This window comes from Gopherus flavomarginatus, chromosome 7 (genome assembly GCF_025201925.1).
Source record: "Gopherus flavomarginatus isolate rGopFla2 chromosome 7, rGopFla2.mat.asm, whole genome shotgun sequence".
Lineage (NCBI taxonomy): Eukaryota > Metazoa > Chordata > Testudines > Testudinidae > Gopherus > Gopherus flavomarginatus.
This window is the reverse complement of record NC_066623.1, coordinates 95,757,314-95,776,594: the sequence shown is the minus strand read 5'-3', so window position 1 is coordinate 95,776,594 and position 19,281 is coordinate 95,757,314. Positions and strand designations below refer to the sequence as shown.

The 19,281-nt window shown below is 41.5% G+C and overlaps 1 protein-coding gene across 4 annotated transcripts in view; it reads left to right on the top strand.

The window, feature by feature from the left end:
* LRRC7 (leucine rich repeat containing 7) overlaps positions 1–19,281 on the top strand; it is a 113,118-nt gene that overhangs the window by 10,512 nt on the left and 83,325 nt on the right. For all 4 annotated transcript variants that reach the window (XM_050961001.1, XM_050961003.1, XM_050961002.1 and 1 more), the window contains exons 4-5: positions 701–816; positions 17,509–17,578. In XM_050961001.1, the coding sequence (XP_050816958.1) occupies positions 701–816; positions 17,509–17,578 (186 nt within the window). The remainder of the gene's footprint in view (positions 1–700; positions 817–17,508; positions 17,579–19,281) is intronic.

Here is a 19,281-nt window from a genome sequence, read left to right as displayed (position 1 = left end):
TGTTACTAATGCTTGTATGCAGTGTTGGTGTAGCTGGGTTGGTTCCAGGATATTAGAGAGACAAGGTGGATGAGTTAACATCTTTTATTGGAACAACTTCTGGGGGTGAGAGACACAAGCTTTAGGGCTTACACAGAGTTCTGCTTCAGGTCACCTCCATGTTAAATGAAAAAGAGTTCTGTGTAAACTCAAAACCTTGTCTCTCAACAACAGAAGTTGGTCCAATAAAAGATGGTCTCTCACCCACTTTGTCTCTTTCACATTTTGTTTGTTGTTTTACATTGTAAACCGAGGGCTTATGCCCTTGATCATTAATGTCAATATCAATGTAAAATAGGGAGACTAGAATTGGAAATGAGTATTTCATTAATGCACACATTATGATGATAGAAAGCATTTTAATCAAACTATGTGAAGAAATGTGATGTGTATACATACATCTTAATATAGCAGGAAGCTATTAATAGCAAATAGGTTAAATTATAACTTGAAAAGCCATTTATCAAGTAAAGTACCTGATTCTACTCCCACTGAAGTCAGTTTGGCTCAAAGTATTATCTCAGAAGTACACAATAGATAGTCGTTATCTCATTCATTAATTTTAAAGACATAATTAGGCCACCTTCTCAGATAAGGAGAATTAGTGGTGAGAAACTTTGACAAAGTGAGAATCCTAACTTCTTGTCTTTTATGCCCTTAGATTGGAAGCTGTAAGAACGTAACAGTTATGTCTCTGCGCTCTAACAAGCTAGAATTTCTTCCTGATGAGATTGGTCAAATGCAGAAGCTGAGAGTGTTAAATCTGAGTGATAACAGGTATACGTTGCATAATTTAGTCATCTCACCCTAGAAATGTTTTGCTGAATGATTTTAAACATTCAAAGTTAATAGCTGTTGAGGTGGTAGTCTTTCATCATTAAGTACCTAGTTTTGGTCCCATTGAACTCCATATCAAAACTTCATTGGGGCCAATGGATTCACAAAAGTAAAATCCTAATACCACTCATGTCTCCTATTATTACCATGTGAAAATGTGACCACTTATGTTCATGAATGTTTTGCTTCATGAAAAAGTTTAGGTAAGCCTTATGATGGTATATATTATGATCTTGATTAAAAGATGGTCACATACTTGTATGTGGTAGGTCTTTCAGTGCAAGCACAAAAGAATGTAAACATCAAGGGGGGAATCCTGGCTCCATTGAAGTCAATGGCAAAACTCAAAAAATAGGCATTTTAATACGGCCACTTGTAAATGTATACCTCTAGGAACAAAGAATGCAGAGTATAATTAGTCTCCCAACCTATATCCTGGGAAGCAGTAACTCTGAAAAAGACTTTCCTTGGAAGTATGAACAGGGGAATATCAAGTAGGACTAGAGAGATTATATTATCTTTGTATTTGGCTCTGGTGAGACTGCTAATGCAATACTGTGTCCAGTTCTCGTGTTCACAATTCAAGAAGGATGTTGATAAATCACTGAGGATTCAGAGAAGAGCCACGGGAATGATTAAAAGATAGGAAAACATGCCTTCTAGTGACAGACTCAAGGAACTCAATTGGTTTAGCTTAACCAAGAGAAGGTTAAGGGGTGACTTTACAGACTAATCAAGTATCTACATAAGGAACAAAACTTTGATGATGGGCTCTTCAATTTAAAAGACAAAGGTATAACAAGATCCAGTAGCTGGAAGTCGAGCTAGACAAATTCATACTAAAAATAATGTGCACATTTTTAGTGGTGAGCATAATTAACTATTGGAACAATTTGCCAGGGTTTGTGGTGGAGTTTCCATCACTGGATATTTTAAAATCAAGATTGGATTTAAAAAAAAAAGTGCTATAGTTCAAACAGAATTATTTCAGGGAAGTCCTATGGCTGGTATTATACACAAGATCAAACTAAATGATAACAGTCTCTTCTGACTTTATAATCTATTTACCTAAGGCCAAACCCTTTTCTTCACATACCTAGTCTCATTGAAGAAAATATGGCTATTTGCATGAATAAGATAAGAATGATTTAACCCCACATATAGACACTGGGAAAGACAGTTTTATCAAAAAATTAATGCATACATGTACTTCAAGAATAACTTGGATAGGACTCTTTACAGCAAAATAAAAAGAGATACAGGTTTGTTCGGTAGTGTGGCAAATGGTAGATGGAGACAATACTGAGAAGGACTTTGCACCTCTATTACTGGGGGCTATTAACAGAAATTAGTTCACCAACACATTATAAATCCTTAACACAGAAATATCCTATAATACACTTGATAACAATTATCCACTTATTGGAACATTTTTCTGAAAGTCAGATGTCATAGGACCTGATTTTTTGCTCTGACAGCAGCAAAAAACTGGAGTAACTTCACTGAAGTCAAGGTAGTTACACCAGTGTAAACCTTGTATGAGAGCAGAAGCGGGCTCTTAATGGGACGATAGAACTAGTTCAGAGGAATTAGGAGCAAGAGCAAACTTAGATCTTTTCTGAGATTTGAAAAACTGTGGTGTACATGTATTGCTTTTTTGTTTTTGTTTAAATTTTCACATCTTAGTGGTCATTGATTTCAGTGGTGACTGAATGTGGAATTACTGAAACACTGTGAACAACACTTTTTTATCATGGTACTTCCAGCTTGGGTGAAATTAGGAATTCCTGAAAAATCCTGATCTCACAAGATTTCCAGACCAAAGTGTTAGGATAAATTTCAAATAAGTATTCTAATGTTCTGGTGTTTAGCCAAAACTTAGACTTACAGGTTTTCCCCATCACTAATCATGAAATTATGTAAAATATTAATCATATGTAAAAGTACTGTTGGCATCCTTCCATTATCATACAAACAGTAACACATGCTTAGTTTTATATTCTTCTTGTGGAAAATCTTCATCTTCCCAGATGTTGGGTCATCATCCCTGTTCTGTGGTCCTGACTGCTGAAGCCTTCTTTGTGATACTTCCTTTGTCAAATCGGACACAACACTCAGTAGTTTTAATTTTCACTCTTTTTTAGATACATTGGTCATTATTTGGGTTCTTATTTTTAATGTCACCAAAAAATAACTACAGAGGTTTATGAATTTAGAAAATAGTCCTGGGTGTATTAAGAGCTCTAGGGGACTTAACTTGTCTTTCAATATAATCCTCCAGCTAATGTTCAGTATAAAATGTTTCACATACTATGAGGTTAACCTCTTTGGGGAAGAGATATAAACAAGGTTTGGAGAAATATAAGTTTAGGGTTTGTTGTTTGTGTTTGTTTATTTGGAACATGGCAAAATCAGAATCCAGAATTGAATGCACAATATTCAATGGAAAAAGAACAGGAGTACTTGTGGCACCTTAGAGACAAGTACTCCTGTTCTTTTTGTGGATACAGACTAACATGGCTGCTACTCTGAAACCTGTAAATATTCAATGGGTGAGCATAAGAGAAATGACCCATAAAGAATGAAAAATTCAAGCTGTTTCTGTCCACAAACTTAGAATAAAATGCCAAAATGAATATTTCCTTCTCCCACTAGAAAATATTTTTTGCCCTCATTTCATGCTGTATTCCACTTAACACTGTTTACATTATTAGAGGATGCCCAGTGACATTTTCCATATTTTGAAAGACAAATACGTTATCAGAATGTGTCCTAGTTTTTTTTAATATTGCCATGCTAATTTGAGTTAATTACTGAGGATATTAATTAATGGGATATTGTATGTTACAGATCAGGTATCAGTTTAAAAACAGCCACACAGTGTAAGGAAATAAAGGCTAAACTACCCTTTTACTCCTAAAGGCAGTCTCTCCAACTCACAGAGGAGACACCTTCGTAGGCAAGAGTAGAAAATGTGGCACAGCAGCTATCCGCAGCTGATCTGTGAATAAATGAGGGAATCCAATAAATTGACTAAAACCAAAAGAGACATTGCTTCTTTTCCTGGACAAGACATCCATTAACTAGCTCCTAAAGTGCTACAGATTTTAAAATAACTTTACACTTAACGCAGCTTAAGCTTTTAATAATTGATCCAGGTTAAATCTATAGACCAACACAGACTCATGGTTGAAGTGATTTGGCTCGTATTGTCAGAAACTATGGGTAGTACTGAACTGAAGCTAAGATAGCTTCCCAACTCTTCTCTAGAGATAGGCAAATTTGATGTTAGTTGTCTCTTAAAGTACATCTCTGTTTATAACTAGAATGTAACCTAATAATAATGATAAAAAGAAATAGCTTCAAAGTCCTTAGCTCAACTTAGTTGCTGATATGGAATCATTTCTTACTGACAGTTTGGGACCTAGGAATATATTGTTCCATACTGTCTGGGCTCTTCCAAATAGTGGTTTTATTGAATAATCATCTGGGGATTTAGCATGTTATCAAAGTATTGTTTCATGACTTCCTGTTTTTTATTTTAAATATTTCAATTTTTTCATCTATCAATGTCTGCTGTGATGTTCACATTTATATTTTGTTCTGTTTAATTTAATTAATGTGAATTCAGACAATCTGAGTGGCACTAATATGCTGTTTTAAAAAATCAGTTATCACTTGTGTTAAACTCTTTCAAGAAGTTAGTTTTTCCAAGAGATTGCAATTTTAATTATTGGTGATTAAAAGCTTGTACATAAATCCAAATCCTGTAGCTCGAACAGGGAAATAAGGGCAGCAGAAGGCCTTGAATGCATTGAAGCTGGTATGATTCCTCTACTCAGTATGGTAGAGAAGTAAGAAATATGGTAATCCCACACAGTACAAACCTGTGAACTCCAGCCTCCTAACCTTGGGAAATGGCCACAGAATCCGTGACTACAGACACCCATTAGACACCCTCCACCCCTTACTGGCAGGAACTAGAGGGTGTGGAGCAATCGCACAGGAGCCTGTGACTCCAACTCACTTCCACATCATAGACAGTCACAGAAGCTTATTTACTCAGGCCTGATGCACTCCAGGAAGAGATTTAGGCCCATAGTAGAAACTGATTGCTTTGGTGCCATGTGCTTTGCTTTTGAATTATATGTTAATTTAGTTTAGATAAGTCCTTCAGCAATTATCCATGTACCAGTTCATATTTCACCTAGGATAACTTAATATTGTGAATACATTTTTCCTTAACTATGTATTACACAAAAAAGCAATTATGTAAGTAATTTTCCAAACTGTCTAGTGAGAAATTTAGGCATTTATGCATGAAAGAAAAGCACTTTCTTGAATAGCACATTTATAGACTTTAGACTTCTTTGTGCAGTTGGTATGCTTTCTGAATGTTCTCCTCAGAAATGCTGGATAAATGGAGGCAAGGCAGATTAAACACACTTTAAAATTTTAATGGACATAGTGCACTTTTATGTCATCTATTCTGCTCAGTGGAGGATGCATATAGGCCATATTTTTAGAGGTGAAAATGAGCATCGCTTCAATGAAATCAGTGGAACTATGCTGATGTACAGCAGCTGGGGATATGACCATTGTCTGTCATCAGTAATTAGTCAACACCATTGCAATGCCTTTGTTGCATCCTTTTGTAGCTACAGCATAACATAATTCTGACTGAGCAGCCAAGAAAAAACATCTACTCGTTTCTTCACCATTCACAGCCTAAATCAGTGTGCGAACTGTGATTAGTATTATGGGATCAATTTTCAGAAGTGTGGTTGAAATACAAAATTTATATTAGTAGTTCAGTTGCTGATTCACATCTGAGTTATCAGCATATCTAACCACTAGATTGAGGGCACAAATCAAGAAGATAGGTTCATATGATCAGATTTGCACTGATGATTCAATTCAGGTACAAAAACAAGGTCACAAATTTTGTGAAATCAAAATTGTGACCACAAAAGAAAGTAGAGTCTCATCTTAGCTGAAAATACAATAGGTAGAATGAACAATGTTTGAAACAGATATATGTAAATGTTTGGCCCCCATTTTCCTGTCTTACATCTTAACTGTGATTATTAAATTCACAAAATACATGCACTGTAGAACTAAAAGATATATTATATAGATTTCAGATTGTTCTGGTCTAAATTTTCAAAAATGACTACCAATTTTGTATGCCTTTGTATTTTTGGTGCTGAACTTGAGACACCTTAAAGCAGTGGTCCCCAAACTTTTGAGGGTCACGCCCCTGTTACCCCTGTCTATTATCCTTTGCCTCCCCAGGGCCATGGCTGAAGGGGTGTGGGGCAAGGACATGGATAAGGGGACTGAGACAGGGGTTCATTTGGGGCAGGGAGTGGAGCCAGGAATGGGGCCAGGCACGGAGCCGGGAATGTTGCTGCAGGCGGGACTAGAGCACAGCTGGGGGCAGGAAGGGGCTGGATGGCACTCCCTCCTCATCCCCGCCCCATGGGGGCTGGCCTGTGCCCTGCTGTGACCAGGGCCAGCTCCAGGGTTTTTGCCGCCCCAAGCAGCAAAAAGAGGAGATAAAAAACAAAAAAAAAGCCATAATCACGATCAGCTGTAGCGCCACCACTTCAGAATTTGGCTGCAAGTCCTTCGTTCTGAGAGGGAGTGAGGGACCCGCCACCAAAGAGCCGGACATGCCTCCCCTCTCCGTTAGCCGCCCCAAACACCTGCTTGCTGGGCTGGTGCCTGGAGCTGGCCTTGGCTGTGGCCCCCCAAAGGTTTATGCCCCACAGTTTGGGGACATTGCCTTAAAAGGACCTGAAAATATGCTCCCATTATGATGTCTTAAACTGGGCACCCAAAGTCATAGTTTTGAAAATGTGTCCATTCAGTTTTGTTCTCATACGTCAGACTAAGATTTAGTCATGGGTATATTTAGTAAAAGTCATGGACAAGTCACTGGCAGTAAACAAAAAATCATGGTCCATGACCTGTCCCTGACTTTTATTATAAGTACTCATTACTAAATCCCTGCTGCTGGGCCTCACTGCTCTGAGGCCCCTAGGGACCACTCTCTGGATGGCTTCCAGGACCACCTCCGGGGCCACTGCTTCAGCTGCCCCCAGGACTGCTGCTGCTAGGGCAGTCCCTGGAACCACCTCTGGGACTGATGCTTGGGCACTTCCCAGGGCTGCTGCTCGGGTGGTTCCCGAAGCAGCCTCGAGACCACTGCTGCTGGGGCAGTCTCCAGGGCCAACCACTCTGGCCACTATTGGAGTGCTACCTGGGACAGCCCAAGCAGCATCTGGTGCAGCTGGCCCCGAGGCTGCTCCAGCAGCGGCTGGTATGGCTGGCCCTTGGGCCAGCTGCTCAGGCACCCCTTGGCCTGCCACACCAGCTACTGCAGCTGCGGAAGTCACAGAAGTTGTGGAAAGTCACGGAATGTGGATAGTATTTCTTATATAGACTACTTTATTAAAATCTATTTAAATTCAATTAAGAATATAAACATGAAGACTGTCATAGCTGTTGGAGTTGCATATGCAGGTCACTGTTAGAGCTGACTGAAAATTTTTCATAAAAACTTTTTTTCCATCAAAAAAAAGCCAGTTCATTACAACTGAAATATATTTTGTGGAAATGTGTTTAGATTAAAATTTCATCTAGAAAGTTTCTCAGGTCCACACTGGAATTTTAGGACCCAGCCCAAGAAAATTCTGTTTCATGAAGAATTTCAAAAGATCTCTTTTGAGGGTTTTTACCTGGATCACACAAAGTCTTTCAGATTGTCTCTTAAAATTTTGTAGCCTTTGCTGAAAAAATTAAAGGGCAACCAGTTACAGCCCAGTGCATGTCACATTGGATTTCTAACTGTGTCCAGCTCTGCTATGATCTAGCAAAAGTTTCTCCTCCGAGGATAATAGTCCATTCCACTAGAGCTCAGTCCACTTTGTCAGCCTTCTGGATTAACATAGCTGTTGTGACCACGCTGCTATTTTACAAATGTCCATCTGGATGCATTTTTTCCAGATACTACGCTATCACTCAAGCTTTCCGGGATGACACCTACTTTGGAAAATCAGTGCTACGTTCTCTCCAAGTAATCCAAAGTCCCACCAATTGTAAGGAAACTGCTGATGAATCACTTAAAGTGGGATATATATGTGCACAATCGCTTGAAGGAGAAAAAACAGTTACTTACCTGTACAGTAACTGTTCATCGAGATTTATTGTGCACATAGGGACGTGATCATTCCCCTCTGTTCGACATTGGTGAGGCCTCATCTGGAGTACTTTGTCCAGTTTTGGTCCCCACACTACAAGAAGGATGTGAAAAAATTGGAAAGAGTCCAGCGGAGGGCAACAAAAATGATTAGGGGGCTGGAGCACATGACTTATGAGAAGAGGCTGAGGGAACTGGGATTGTTTAGTCTGCAGAAGAGAAGAATGAGGGAGGATTTGATAGCTGCTTTCAACCAGCTGAAAGGGGGTTCCAAAGAGGATGGATTTAGACTGTTCTCAGTGGTACCTGATGACAGAACAAGGAGTAATGTCTCAAGTTGCAGTGGGAGAGGTTTAGGTTGGATATTAGGAAAAACTTTTTCACTACGAGGGTGGTGAAGCACTCTAATGGGTTACCTTTTTCACTAGGAGGGTAATAGAATCTCCTTCCTTAGAGGTTTTTAAGGTCAGGCTTGACAAAGCCCTGGCTGGGATGATTTAGTTGGGAATTGGTCCTGCTTTGAGCAGGGGAGTTGGACTAGATGACCTCCTGAGGTCCCTTCCAACCCTAATATTCTGTGATTCCGGATCCTTCCACCTTCCCTGCTACTATGGGTATTAATTAGATGGTGGTGGGAAGGAACAAAGAGGGAGGCAGTGGCATCCATGCCTCTCTGTATCCTCAGCTCCATGCATGAGGATCAGGGCCGCCCAGAGGATTCTGGGAGCCTGGGGTCTTCGGCGGTGGGGGGCCCCCACTTCAGCGGTAATTCAGCGGCGGGGGGTCCCGCTTCGGCAGTAATTCGGTGGTGGGGGGCCCTTCCACTCCGGGACCCGCCACCGAAGTGCCCCGAAGACCCGTGGCGGGGACACCCTACCGCCGAATTGCCGCAGAAGCGGGACCCACGGCAGAAGTGCAGCCACGTCTTCTGCAGTAATTCTCCAGTGGGGCGTCCTTCCGCTCCGGGGCGGAAGGACCCTCTGCCGGCAAAGACCGGAAGCGGAAGAAGCTCCAGGGGCCTGAGCCCCATGAGAGTTTTCCAGGCCCCCTGCAGCGAGTGAAGGACCCCGCTCCAGGGCCCCCAAAAAAATCTCGTGGGGGCCCCTGCAGGACCCGGTGCCTGGGGCAAATTGCCCCTCTTGCCCCCCCCACTCTGAGCAGCCCTGATGAGGATAGTTGGGGCACATAGTGGTACTTCTGGCAAAAGTCTCCAACTCAAATGCATTGGGTGCATTTATACCTACAGTGGAATGTATATGTGTACAACTCATCTCAGTGAACAGTAATTACTGTACAAGTAAAAGTAATCAATTTTGACTCTCTGGTGAGGCAGAAACCCTCATTAACAAGCATATGAGGTGCCTTTCTTGTGAGATACCTCCAGTAAATTCACTGTGTGTAAGTCCTTTTCAAAAAAGGACCTTAAAGGTCAGAGATGTGAGGCATAAAACGTTTCTCTTTGACTACTTCATGTGTCTGCATCAGACCTGGGTCCATCTGACTCCCCTGGGATGTTAGCCTGTGATACTGAGAAGAGCCCTGCTGAGCCTGGCATCTGATAGGTTCAGGGCTCCATCTACTTAACCTTCAACTTCCAGGTGTACTGGTAGGATTGTTCCTGTTAGAGTGCTGAGAGAAAGGATTGTCGTTCAGCCTTGAAGAATAGAGTTCCTCAAAAGACTTCTGCAAGAAAGAGGTCAAAATTGCCTCTCCACTTACAATCTAAGGAGACTCCACAGCCCAAAATGTGTACTGGAGGAGTTTCAACAGTACCAACTATCAGGTACCATTCACTGAGGATACATTCTCCATGATCACTACCAAGACTACAACTGCTGAGGTACTCTGTGTGTCTGCATCAGCTGCTACCTCATTTCAGCAGCAATAACTGTCTCAGTACATCAGTACTAATTACTTCAGCTCCTGCTACTTCTATGCACTATATTTTAACCCCAGGGTTCACAGCCCTGTCTACGTTGGTACCAATGGGGTCCATGGTATTGAAGGACTTCCAGGTCACTGAAGAACCTGAATCCCTGCTTTCAGTAGGGCTTCACATTCCACTAGTATATGGGCCCACTGTCACAACAGTACCAAACTTTTCTCAAGCACTGTGTTGTGGGGTTACAATTTAGTACCTCTGTCTCTGCAGCCTTTCTTTTAGAATAGACTTTTTTTATTCCTCTTTCTACTCCCAACAAAGGGATCTTCTCTCACCTATTCCTCTAAAGCCTCTTCTTCTGAGTTTTATGGGTTGGAGAGGAGTCTGGGGGTCTCCTACAGATCTAAACAGCAGATGCAGATGTATGGAGTTATCATCATAGAATATTAGGATTGGAAGGGACCTCAGGAGGTCATCTAGTCCAACCCCCTGCTCAAAGCAGGACCAATCCCCAGATTTTTACCCTACTTCCCCAAATGGCCCCTCAAGGATTGAACTCACAACCCTGAGTTTAGCAGGCCAATGCTCAAACCACTGAGCTATCCCGTGCCCTGGTATCCTTTCTGTTGGGCCCCTACTCTCTTTCCTTTATAATATTCTTGGGTGGCTGTACTGGAGCCTCTGAGGTTGTTATCATGAGCAGCATAGAGACTGAAAACAGTGCAGCCTCAAGCATCTTCTTTGTGATACTCGACCTCCAGAGAAAGTCTCTGAGGAAGAACAAGAACTCTGAGATGAGGACACAGAGCTAAATATTTCTACTCAAATTATTGCCTCATACCCATGGAGAATGGAGGCCAATTTTTCATCTGAAAGTGCTCAGTACCTGTATTTGCCAGATAACATTTAGAATGGTCTCCTTAGCATCCATAATACCGTGACTAGATGCAGAAGATTGGTTTATGGCCCTCAAACTGTAGGATGCCTGTTTTCATATCGCCATGTGTTTGGTACACAAGAAATTTCTGACATTTCTGGTCAATCAAAACCACTTCTAGTACAGAGTTCCACCTTTTGGCCTTTCTGTAGCATTGACGTAATTTACCACAGTCATAGCAGTAGTAGCTACTTAAGTAGCACACTTAAGGAGACCAGGAATAATGGTCTGTTGATATCTGGATGACTGGCTCATCAGAGACAAGTCTTGCCAAAAAGTTCAGAGTTCCATTTACAGCATTTTTTGGCTATTGATGTCCTTCAGCATAAAAGTCAACAGAGAAGTCTGGTTTTGACACCAACGCAATTCATAGAGTTTATAGGGGTCATTTTAGATCTAAGGGAAGTCTATGCTGGAGGTAGAGGTTTAACTTCCAGCTCAGGTAGACATAACGTGGACTAGCTCCAATTGAGCCTGTTCTGTTGTTCGCACTGTCACAGCTACACTTGTGTTTTTAATGCGCTAGCCCAGTTAGATTCAGTGTGGGTATGTCTGCCCGAGCTGGAAATTACACCTCCAGCTCCATTTGAGACAAACCTTAAAACCAGCCAGAGTTTACCTACCTCAGGACATGTCCAAGATTATATCCATGATCTTCTCCCAGCTTCAGGGAAATCCTTGAATAACCATATGAGCTTGTCTGAGCTTTCTAGGACACATGCCACCTGCACTTTTATCACTTTACATGCCAGACTACATCTATGCTGCATGCAGAGCTGGCTAAAATTAGTGTACATTCCAAGCAGGCACATTTTAGACATGCCACTGATGGTTCTGCAACATTTTGTCTCTCACCAAGTTGGTGGAAGGGACCCCAACAAGGTATGCATAGGAGTTCCTTCCCCCTACTCCTCCTAACCAAAACTATAGCGATGGACCCTTCGCTCCTGGATTAGGGACTCCCAAGAAGACACACTCACAAATGAATATTCTAGAGCTCAGAGCATCTCATCAAGCTTCCCTGGAGTTCTTCCTTCTAATACAATGACTGTCCATTCAGATCATGACAGATGGCACAACTGCCATGTTTTACATAAACAGGCAGGTAAGGGCTCAATCATCTCCTTTGTACTGAGAAGCAGTTCAGTTACTGAATTAACGTATTCAGCATCAGCTGTCACTTGCAGCAGTTCATCTTCTATATCTGCAGAACATGCTGGTGGACAGTTTGAGCAGACACTTTTCATCATAACACAAATGGACAATTCACGATTCAGTTGATTTTCGAGGAAAGGGGTCATTCACCAATATACTTTTTGTGACAAGGAGAAACAAGAAATGTTTGTTATTCTAGCAGTTGTGGTACTCAAACTGGTGAAATTGTTGAGACATCCTCTGAAACTACTTTTGCTATTCTCAGACCTGTTGTCCCAGAATGGAGGAGTCATCCTGCATCTCAGCTCATGCTCCCTACATCTAACAGCATGATTTCTGGATGGAAGTTGTCAAACTGCCTGTAGTGGCTCAAGAGCATGAGTACCAACCTCATGGTAGACATTTACGAAGCAGGAGACAAACCCCAAAATGGTTGTAAGTTCTATACTTAGGTTTCACCAACTGTTTATCAAGTGAGAATTGTTCAAACACTATAACAGCCTTAACATGGAGAAACAGCCAGTCTCCTTGGGTACTCCAGTTTATTTCACCATCCATGTAAGCTTACCTGTTTGATAGATTGTGCTTTACACCAAAGAGCAACATTCAGATTACTCCCAATCCCCCCCAAAAAATCACTACACTGAGACAAACTAATTCATGCACACAGCAATGCATGGCCAAATTTTCAAATTCAGAATTGCACCATCACTTTTATTTAGTCTTTAGAGTCTAAATAGTCTTTAGAGTCTTTGATATTTGGAAATAATTTATGTGTTTTAGATGCAGACAGCAGCCCGTGTAGATACACATATTCATGCCAGCTATCCAAATGACTTCTTGTGCCAAATAAGACCTTTCTGTAAGATAAAAAATGTATAGTATTCTGTCATAGCTAGAAAAAGACAGTTACCTTTTCTGTAACTGATGTTTGTTGAGATGTGTTGCTCATGTCCATTCCATATTAGATGTGTGACAATCAGTGGTGGAGGAACCCCCACCAGGTCATTACAGGTCCCTGTGCACAAGGTGATCCAGCTGGAAATCCTCTGCGAGGACACCGAGTGACCCTTAATCCTATCTGCTATAGCAATTAAGAGTTGAGTCGATTTTCGGAAAGGCATGGTACATTCTAAGTAGAAAGCCAAGGCCCTCCGGATGTCCAGGGCGTGAAGATGCCTCTTCTCACTGGTCTTGTGCAGTTTGGGACAGAATACTGGGAAGATGATGTTCTGATTCATATGGAAGGTGGAAACAACCTTTGGGAGGAAGGCCATGTGGGGCCACAACTGAATCTTATCTTTGTAGAAGACCATGTACAGAGGTTCTGAGGTCAAGGCTTTAATTTCAGAGACCTGTCTTTCTGGCATCACTGCCATCAGGAACGCATCCTTCCATGACAGGTGGGAAGGAAGCAGGAGGTCAAAGGGCGGGCCAGTGAACCTAGAGAGGACCAAGTTAAGATCCCACTGCAGAACAGGAAGCTGTACCTGAAGGAAGAGTTTCTCAAACCCTCTCAAGATTCTGACCATCATACCATGGGAAAACACCATCTGTCCTTGGATTGGCAGGTGAAAAGCGGAGATAGCCACTAGATACACTCTAATGGAAGAATGTGCCAGGCCCTGAATCCTCAAATAGAGCAGGTACTCCAGGACATCCTGTATGGAACAGCGTGAGGGAGAGATGCTGTGCTCGGACACCCAGCAGGAAAACCTTGTTTGGAAGCTCATACTACAGTTGTCTCTTTTTGTCTTCTCAGTGAATAACATATACCAACGTACATTCCCTTATACTCAAGCATGGGGACCCAAAGTTGGGGCAATAAATAAGATAGAGGGGGTGTCTAATTACATTTTGATAAATAAAAGGGAATTTAAATGGGTCTGGAGGAAGTCTACGTTTGTATAGCATTCGCTGTCAGGGGCATCAGGAGGTTTAAATTCTATGTTAACTAAAGATCCCTCTAAACTTTCTTAGACCCAGTTCTGAATTTGAAAATTTGGCCATGCATTGCTGTGTGCATGAATTAGTTTGTCTCAGTATAGTGAGCAATTTTACATATTTAGGCATAACAATGCAAGTCAGAGTAGGTTTTCAATATTAATATTATTTCAGTATGTCTCAATACACAAAATAAATGTTAGTTCTTCAAAGACGAGCCAAATTCTGAATGAAAAATTCAGGTATTCTCTCTGCTTGAGAATCTTTATATTAATTCTTGTAGAACTTAAGTTTATCATATTATTTTATGAGGAATATGTCAGAGCCTGCAGTGTTCCAGAGACAAATAATAATTAATTAATCTGTGATCCACTTTACTGATAACATAGTAGTGAAAACTAAATTTCAGCTAGTTTAGGCATCTTTTCCTTTCTTGTGGTACTAATTATAGGATTTAAAATGTATAACACTTTTCGGTCCATAGAACCATTTTACATACCAGGAATTGGAGATTATCTCACCAGCGTAATATATATTCATATTTAGCAATGGAATTTCATTCATTCTAATAGACGAGGAAACCAGTATTTTTAATATCAGGAGGTAGCTGTGTTAGTCTGTATCCACAAAAACAACAAGGAGTCCGGTAGCACCTTAAAGACTAACAGATTTATTTGGGCATAAGCTTTTGTGGGTAAAAAGCGTCACTTCTTCAGATGTAATACCTTCAGGTATTTTTAATATAACTATTTGAAATGAATTATCAGAAGTAATTATTATCCTCCTTTTTGAACTAAATAGCTTATATCCTTGTCTTTGAACTAAACAGCTTATATACTTCTCTTTGGTGATAATGTGATGCAAAAACTTAGTTTCTTCCCATCCTTGATGGACGTCTGTCTGACCAACTAATCAGTTATAGAGCCCCTTTCCTGGACTTGAGGAGAGAGGGCTCTGTGACTGATTAGTTGGACAGACAGATGAAGACTTAGTCTAATGCAGGGGTGGGAAAACCTTTTGGCCTGAGGGCCACATCTAGGTATGGAAATTGTATGGTGGGTCATGAATGCTCATGAAATTGGAGTTGGGGTGCAGGAGGGGGTGAGGGCTCTGGGATGGGGCCAGAAATGAATTCAGAGTGTGGTAGGGGGCTCCGGGCTGGGGTAGGGGGTTGGGGTACAGGAGAGGGGTCAGGACTGGGACAGGGGGTTGGGGCATGGGAAGGGGTCAGGGCTGGGGCAGGGGGTTGGGGCACAGAAAGGGATCAGGGGTGCAGGCTCTGGGCGGCGCTTACCTCAAGCAGCTCCTGGAAGCAGTGGCATGTTCCCCCTCCGGCTCTTATGCGGCGGTGCGGCCAGGTGGCTCTGTGCACTCCTCTGTCCTCAGACACCGCCCCTGCAGCTCCCATTCACTGCAGTTCCTGGCCAATGGGAGCTTCAGGGGTAGTGCTTGGGGAAGGGCAGCACACGGTGCCCCCTAAACAGAGGGGGGGGCATGCTGCTCCTTCCGGGAGCAGGGCCAGTGCTACCATTAAGGCAAACTAGGCGGTTGCCTAGGGCACCAAGATTTGGGGGTGCCAAGAAGCAGTGCCCCCAATTTTTTTTACAGTGTTCCTCCCCGAGCGCGCAGTCACTGCTCCACTTCTCCCGCCTCCCAGGCTTGCAGTACCAATCATCTGTTTGGTGCTGCAAGTCTGGGAGGAGAATTAGAGCAGGGGCGGCGTGCTCAGGGAGGAGGCAGAGCAGAAGTGAGCTGGAGTGGGGAGGTGCCGCATGGCTCCGGGAGTGGGGGGAAGCTGCTGCAGGGAGAGTGCTTCAGGGCAGGGGGGGAGCTGCCATGGGTGGGCACCTCAGGGCGGAGGGGAGGGCAGGGAGCTGTCACAGGGCTGCGGGAGGGGCACAGGGTGGAAGTTTTGCCTAGGGCGCGAAACTTCCTTGCACCGGCCCTGTCCGGGAGCCTCAGCACTTGTGCAGAGAGCAGCCTCTGACCCCGCTCCCCAGCAGAAGCTCGAGGACCGATTTTAAACTGACTGGAGGGCCAGATGTGGCCCATCAGTGGGCCATAATTTTCCCACCCGTAGTCTAATGGCTCCTGTGGACACAACGGGAGAGCTTATAAATTCTGCACCAGAAAGAAAGGCTCCCTTTTCCCTCATGGGATTAGAGTAGTATGAGATTTGGGGGCCTTGTTTTGGGCATTATGCCAGTTGCCTTTTGGGGGCTGGGAAGAAATATTTTTCCTCACTGCCAGTGTAGCCAGGGTGGTGTGGGTTTTTTCACCTTCCTTGCAGCAATCCCAACACCTAGAGGGTATGTTAGGCTGTAAAATTCATTTTGTTGCAACTTGGCAGGTGCTTAGTGCAGCAAGTCATTCAGTAGGCGGTCCAATTCCCTGATAAACTGGAAATGGATTAGTAGAAAGCACCTCCTAAAGAATTAATGGGGTTAGGGCCTCTAATCTCTGGAGACAAGCCCCTCTTTCCGACCTACCCCCAATTAACCCTTCTACAGGTGGAGGGTGATGGGGATCAGCAATGATGCGGGAACAGGTTGTCAAGATGGAGGGCTGATGGCAGCTTCTCCACCAGGTGGTACAGATTACAAAGGAAGGATGACTTGCACTGGATGAATTATTGAGATATGTTACTTAATGAAGGCTAGTTAAACCACAATCCTGGTATCTTGTCTGTCTTCCTGTGGGGCCTGGGACAAAAACTTTCAGGCCTTTATTATGCTTCATAAAGAAAGAAACGAAAAAGAAAAGGAAAACAAAAAAGGGGGCAGGGAGAGAAAATTTACCCATTCCCATCCTTCTTTTGCAGGTCACTTTTAGCAGACCAAGCTAACTGATGTTACATGAAAACATCTGTTCATGTATATAACTACATTTTGCAATTTAGAACTTTTGTTTTATTGTTACATTTCATTTTGTCTTATGGGAAAAATCATAATGACTGTATTATAGTGTCTCTTCAAAAAGGTGTTTCAGATTATTGCAGAATATATTCTAATAGAAAATTAAAATGCCAAATGATATGTTATATCTATAAACAAATTCCCTTAATGCAAGTACTTGCCAAGAAATACTGTGTTTTGAGGCATTATTTTGGTTGTATGCTCTTTATTGATATTGTATAATGCCAGGCAAGTTTGAATAATAACTTCTTATTTTGCAAGGGAGAAAGTATTCATACAGCTACCAATTCATATGTTAACAATAAGGCAAAGACAATTGTTCTTTAATATCTCAAAGGCATTTTATCAGTTTGTTCAGGCTCAAAATGTGGCTCTCGCTTTTAAATGCAATAATTCAATGAGAATATCCTTTATAAAAATATCTTTATAAAAATATCTTTCTTTAAAACCAAACAAAGAAAATACAAATGAAAACTGCTACCAATTTCGGTATGATCCAGCTGAAATACATTGTATAAAAATCTTGACAGTGTCCCTTTAAAAGAGGCTACTGCATACATGAGACATTCATGTTGTTCCAATATTTTGTTTACAGACTGAAGAATTTACCATTCACTTTTACTAAGCTTAAAGAACTTGCAGCTTTGTGGCTCTCTGACAACCAGGTAATAACTTTTAATGTATGTCTTTTTATTAGTAGTAAGGAGCATGATATCTTGGTAAGGGCCATAGATAAAACCTATGTTTTAACAGACTATTGTTAGATTTATGAAGCTTTTAGTCCCAGCAGTTTCCATGTCCTCTGTATTAGCTTCACTTCGAGATATATGTTCTGCTGAATGTTCTGATATTAATTGGGAAAGTTCACCTTTGAGGGATTTACTGCTTTCATAAAGTGGGATTGTATGTCCTGACCAAATTTAATAAGTTAAGGCCAAGAATATTCACAGAGGACTCTAGTGAATCAGATCACTCGTGGCCCATGTTGGGACCCAAGGACCCAAGGATTTTATATTGGGCATATTCTCTGTCTTTTGTATCCCTTAATCCTTCTGTGCCTCCATTCTTGTCTTCTGGCTCCCCATTCCCTATCTATTCCTGTTTTTGTTTACTCCTTCTCCCCCCCCTTTTTACCTCTTCATGTAGAAGAGAGATTCTTCCATTAACTTTTACACATGAGGCTCTCATTTGGTGTTTTGCTATCTTTCTATGCTTTTAAATTATCAGTGACAACTCTTTAATTCTTGCTAATAGAAAGTAAACATAGTAAGTAGAACTAGAATAAGTGTCTTAAGTCCCATTGTCAAAACTGACTTAGGCATTTAGTAGCCTAACTTCCATTGATTTTCATCTTCTTAGTTTTGAGGGAATGTAGGCACTTCTGAATATTTTAATCCTCGTCTAAAATGGGGAAGGTGGGAGTCACAAAAATTCATGAAGAGTTTTTTTCCTTGGTTTTTTTCTAAATAAAGGTGTCATTAGAAAAGTTTCCAACCAGAGCCAATAATATTTCAAGTGTTCTAGGTTTAATCTTCAGCTGGTGGATATCAGCATAGCTCTGTTGAAGTCAACGGAATTATGTAGATTTACATCATCTGAAATTCTGGTGTTCTGTGCATCTTCCATTTTTTTTTCTTTTTAAAAAAGCGCCAAAATTACAACTTCTCAATTTTTTTGCTTTTGCCACAGCCAGGCCATGACGAGCAACCCACCTTAGGCCCAGATCCTACAAATATTTATGCATTATTTGTGCATTTAAAGTTAAGAACTTTCATAAGTTTTGCAGGATCAGAGTCTTATTATTTGTCTATAGCATGAAAATCTGTAACTAACACGAGACTACTGATCCCAGAGTTCCAGAAATATGTTGGTCAAGTCCTAAGTGCCAAATCTTGTAGTCTTCACTTGGCCCCTATATTCCTGCATTCTTTGAATAGCCTAAACTTCCACTAAAGTCCATTTGAATTTGGGGTATGTAAAGAATGCACAAAAAGGGTCCTCAGTCCTTCTTTAGAGAAAACTTTCATCAACTTCTGTTGGAGTTTCTTGAATGCTCGTATATTTGGTCCAATGTTAAAATGTTAACAGTCATCTTTATATGTTAATACTGTCTGTATTTTAGGGCTTTACTGTTAAACTAATTGTGCAGCCAGCATTGGTGCTCAATATAACAATCAACCAACTTACAATCTGTAGATTAAGACCTATCAACCACTAGGAATGTTCATAGAAAAAGGAATTCACAGTTTTAGGCATTTAAACTTTTACTCTAAAGGGAAAAGAACTTACTTTTCACAAGAAGTAAATATTCAATGTAGCTGAAAGTGATACTTCCATTATTGCAATAACTTCAATAACCTCTTCTTTT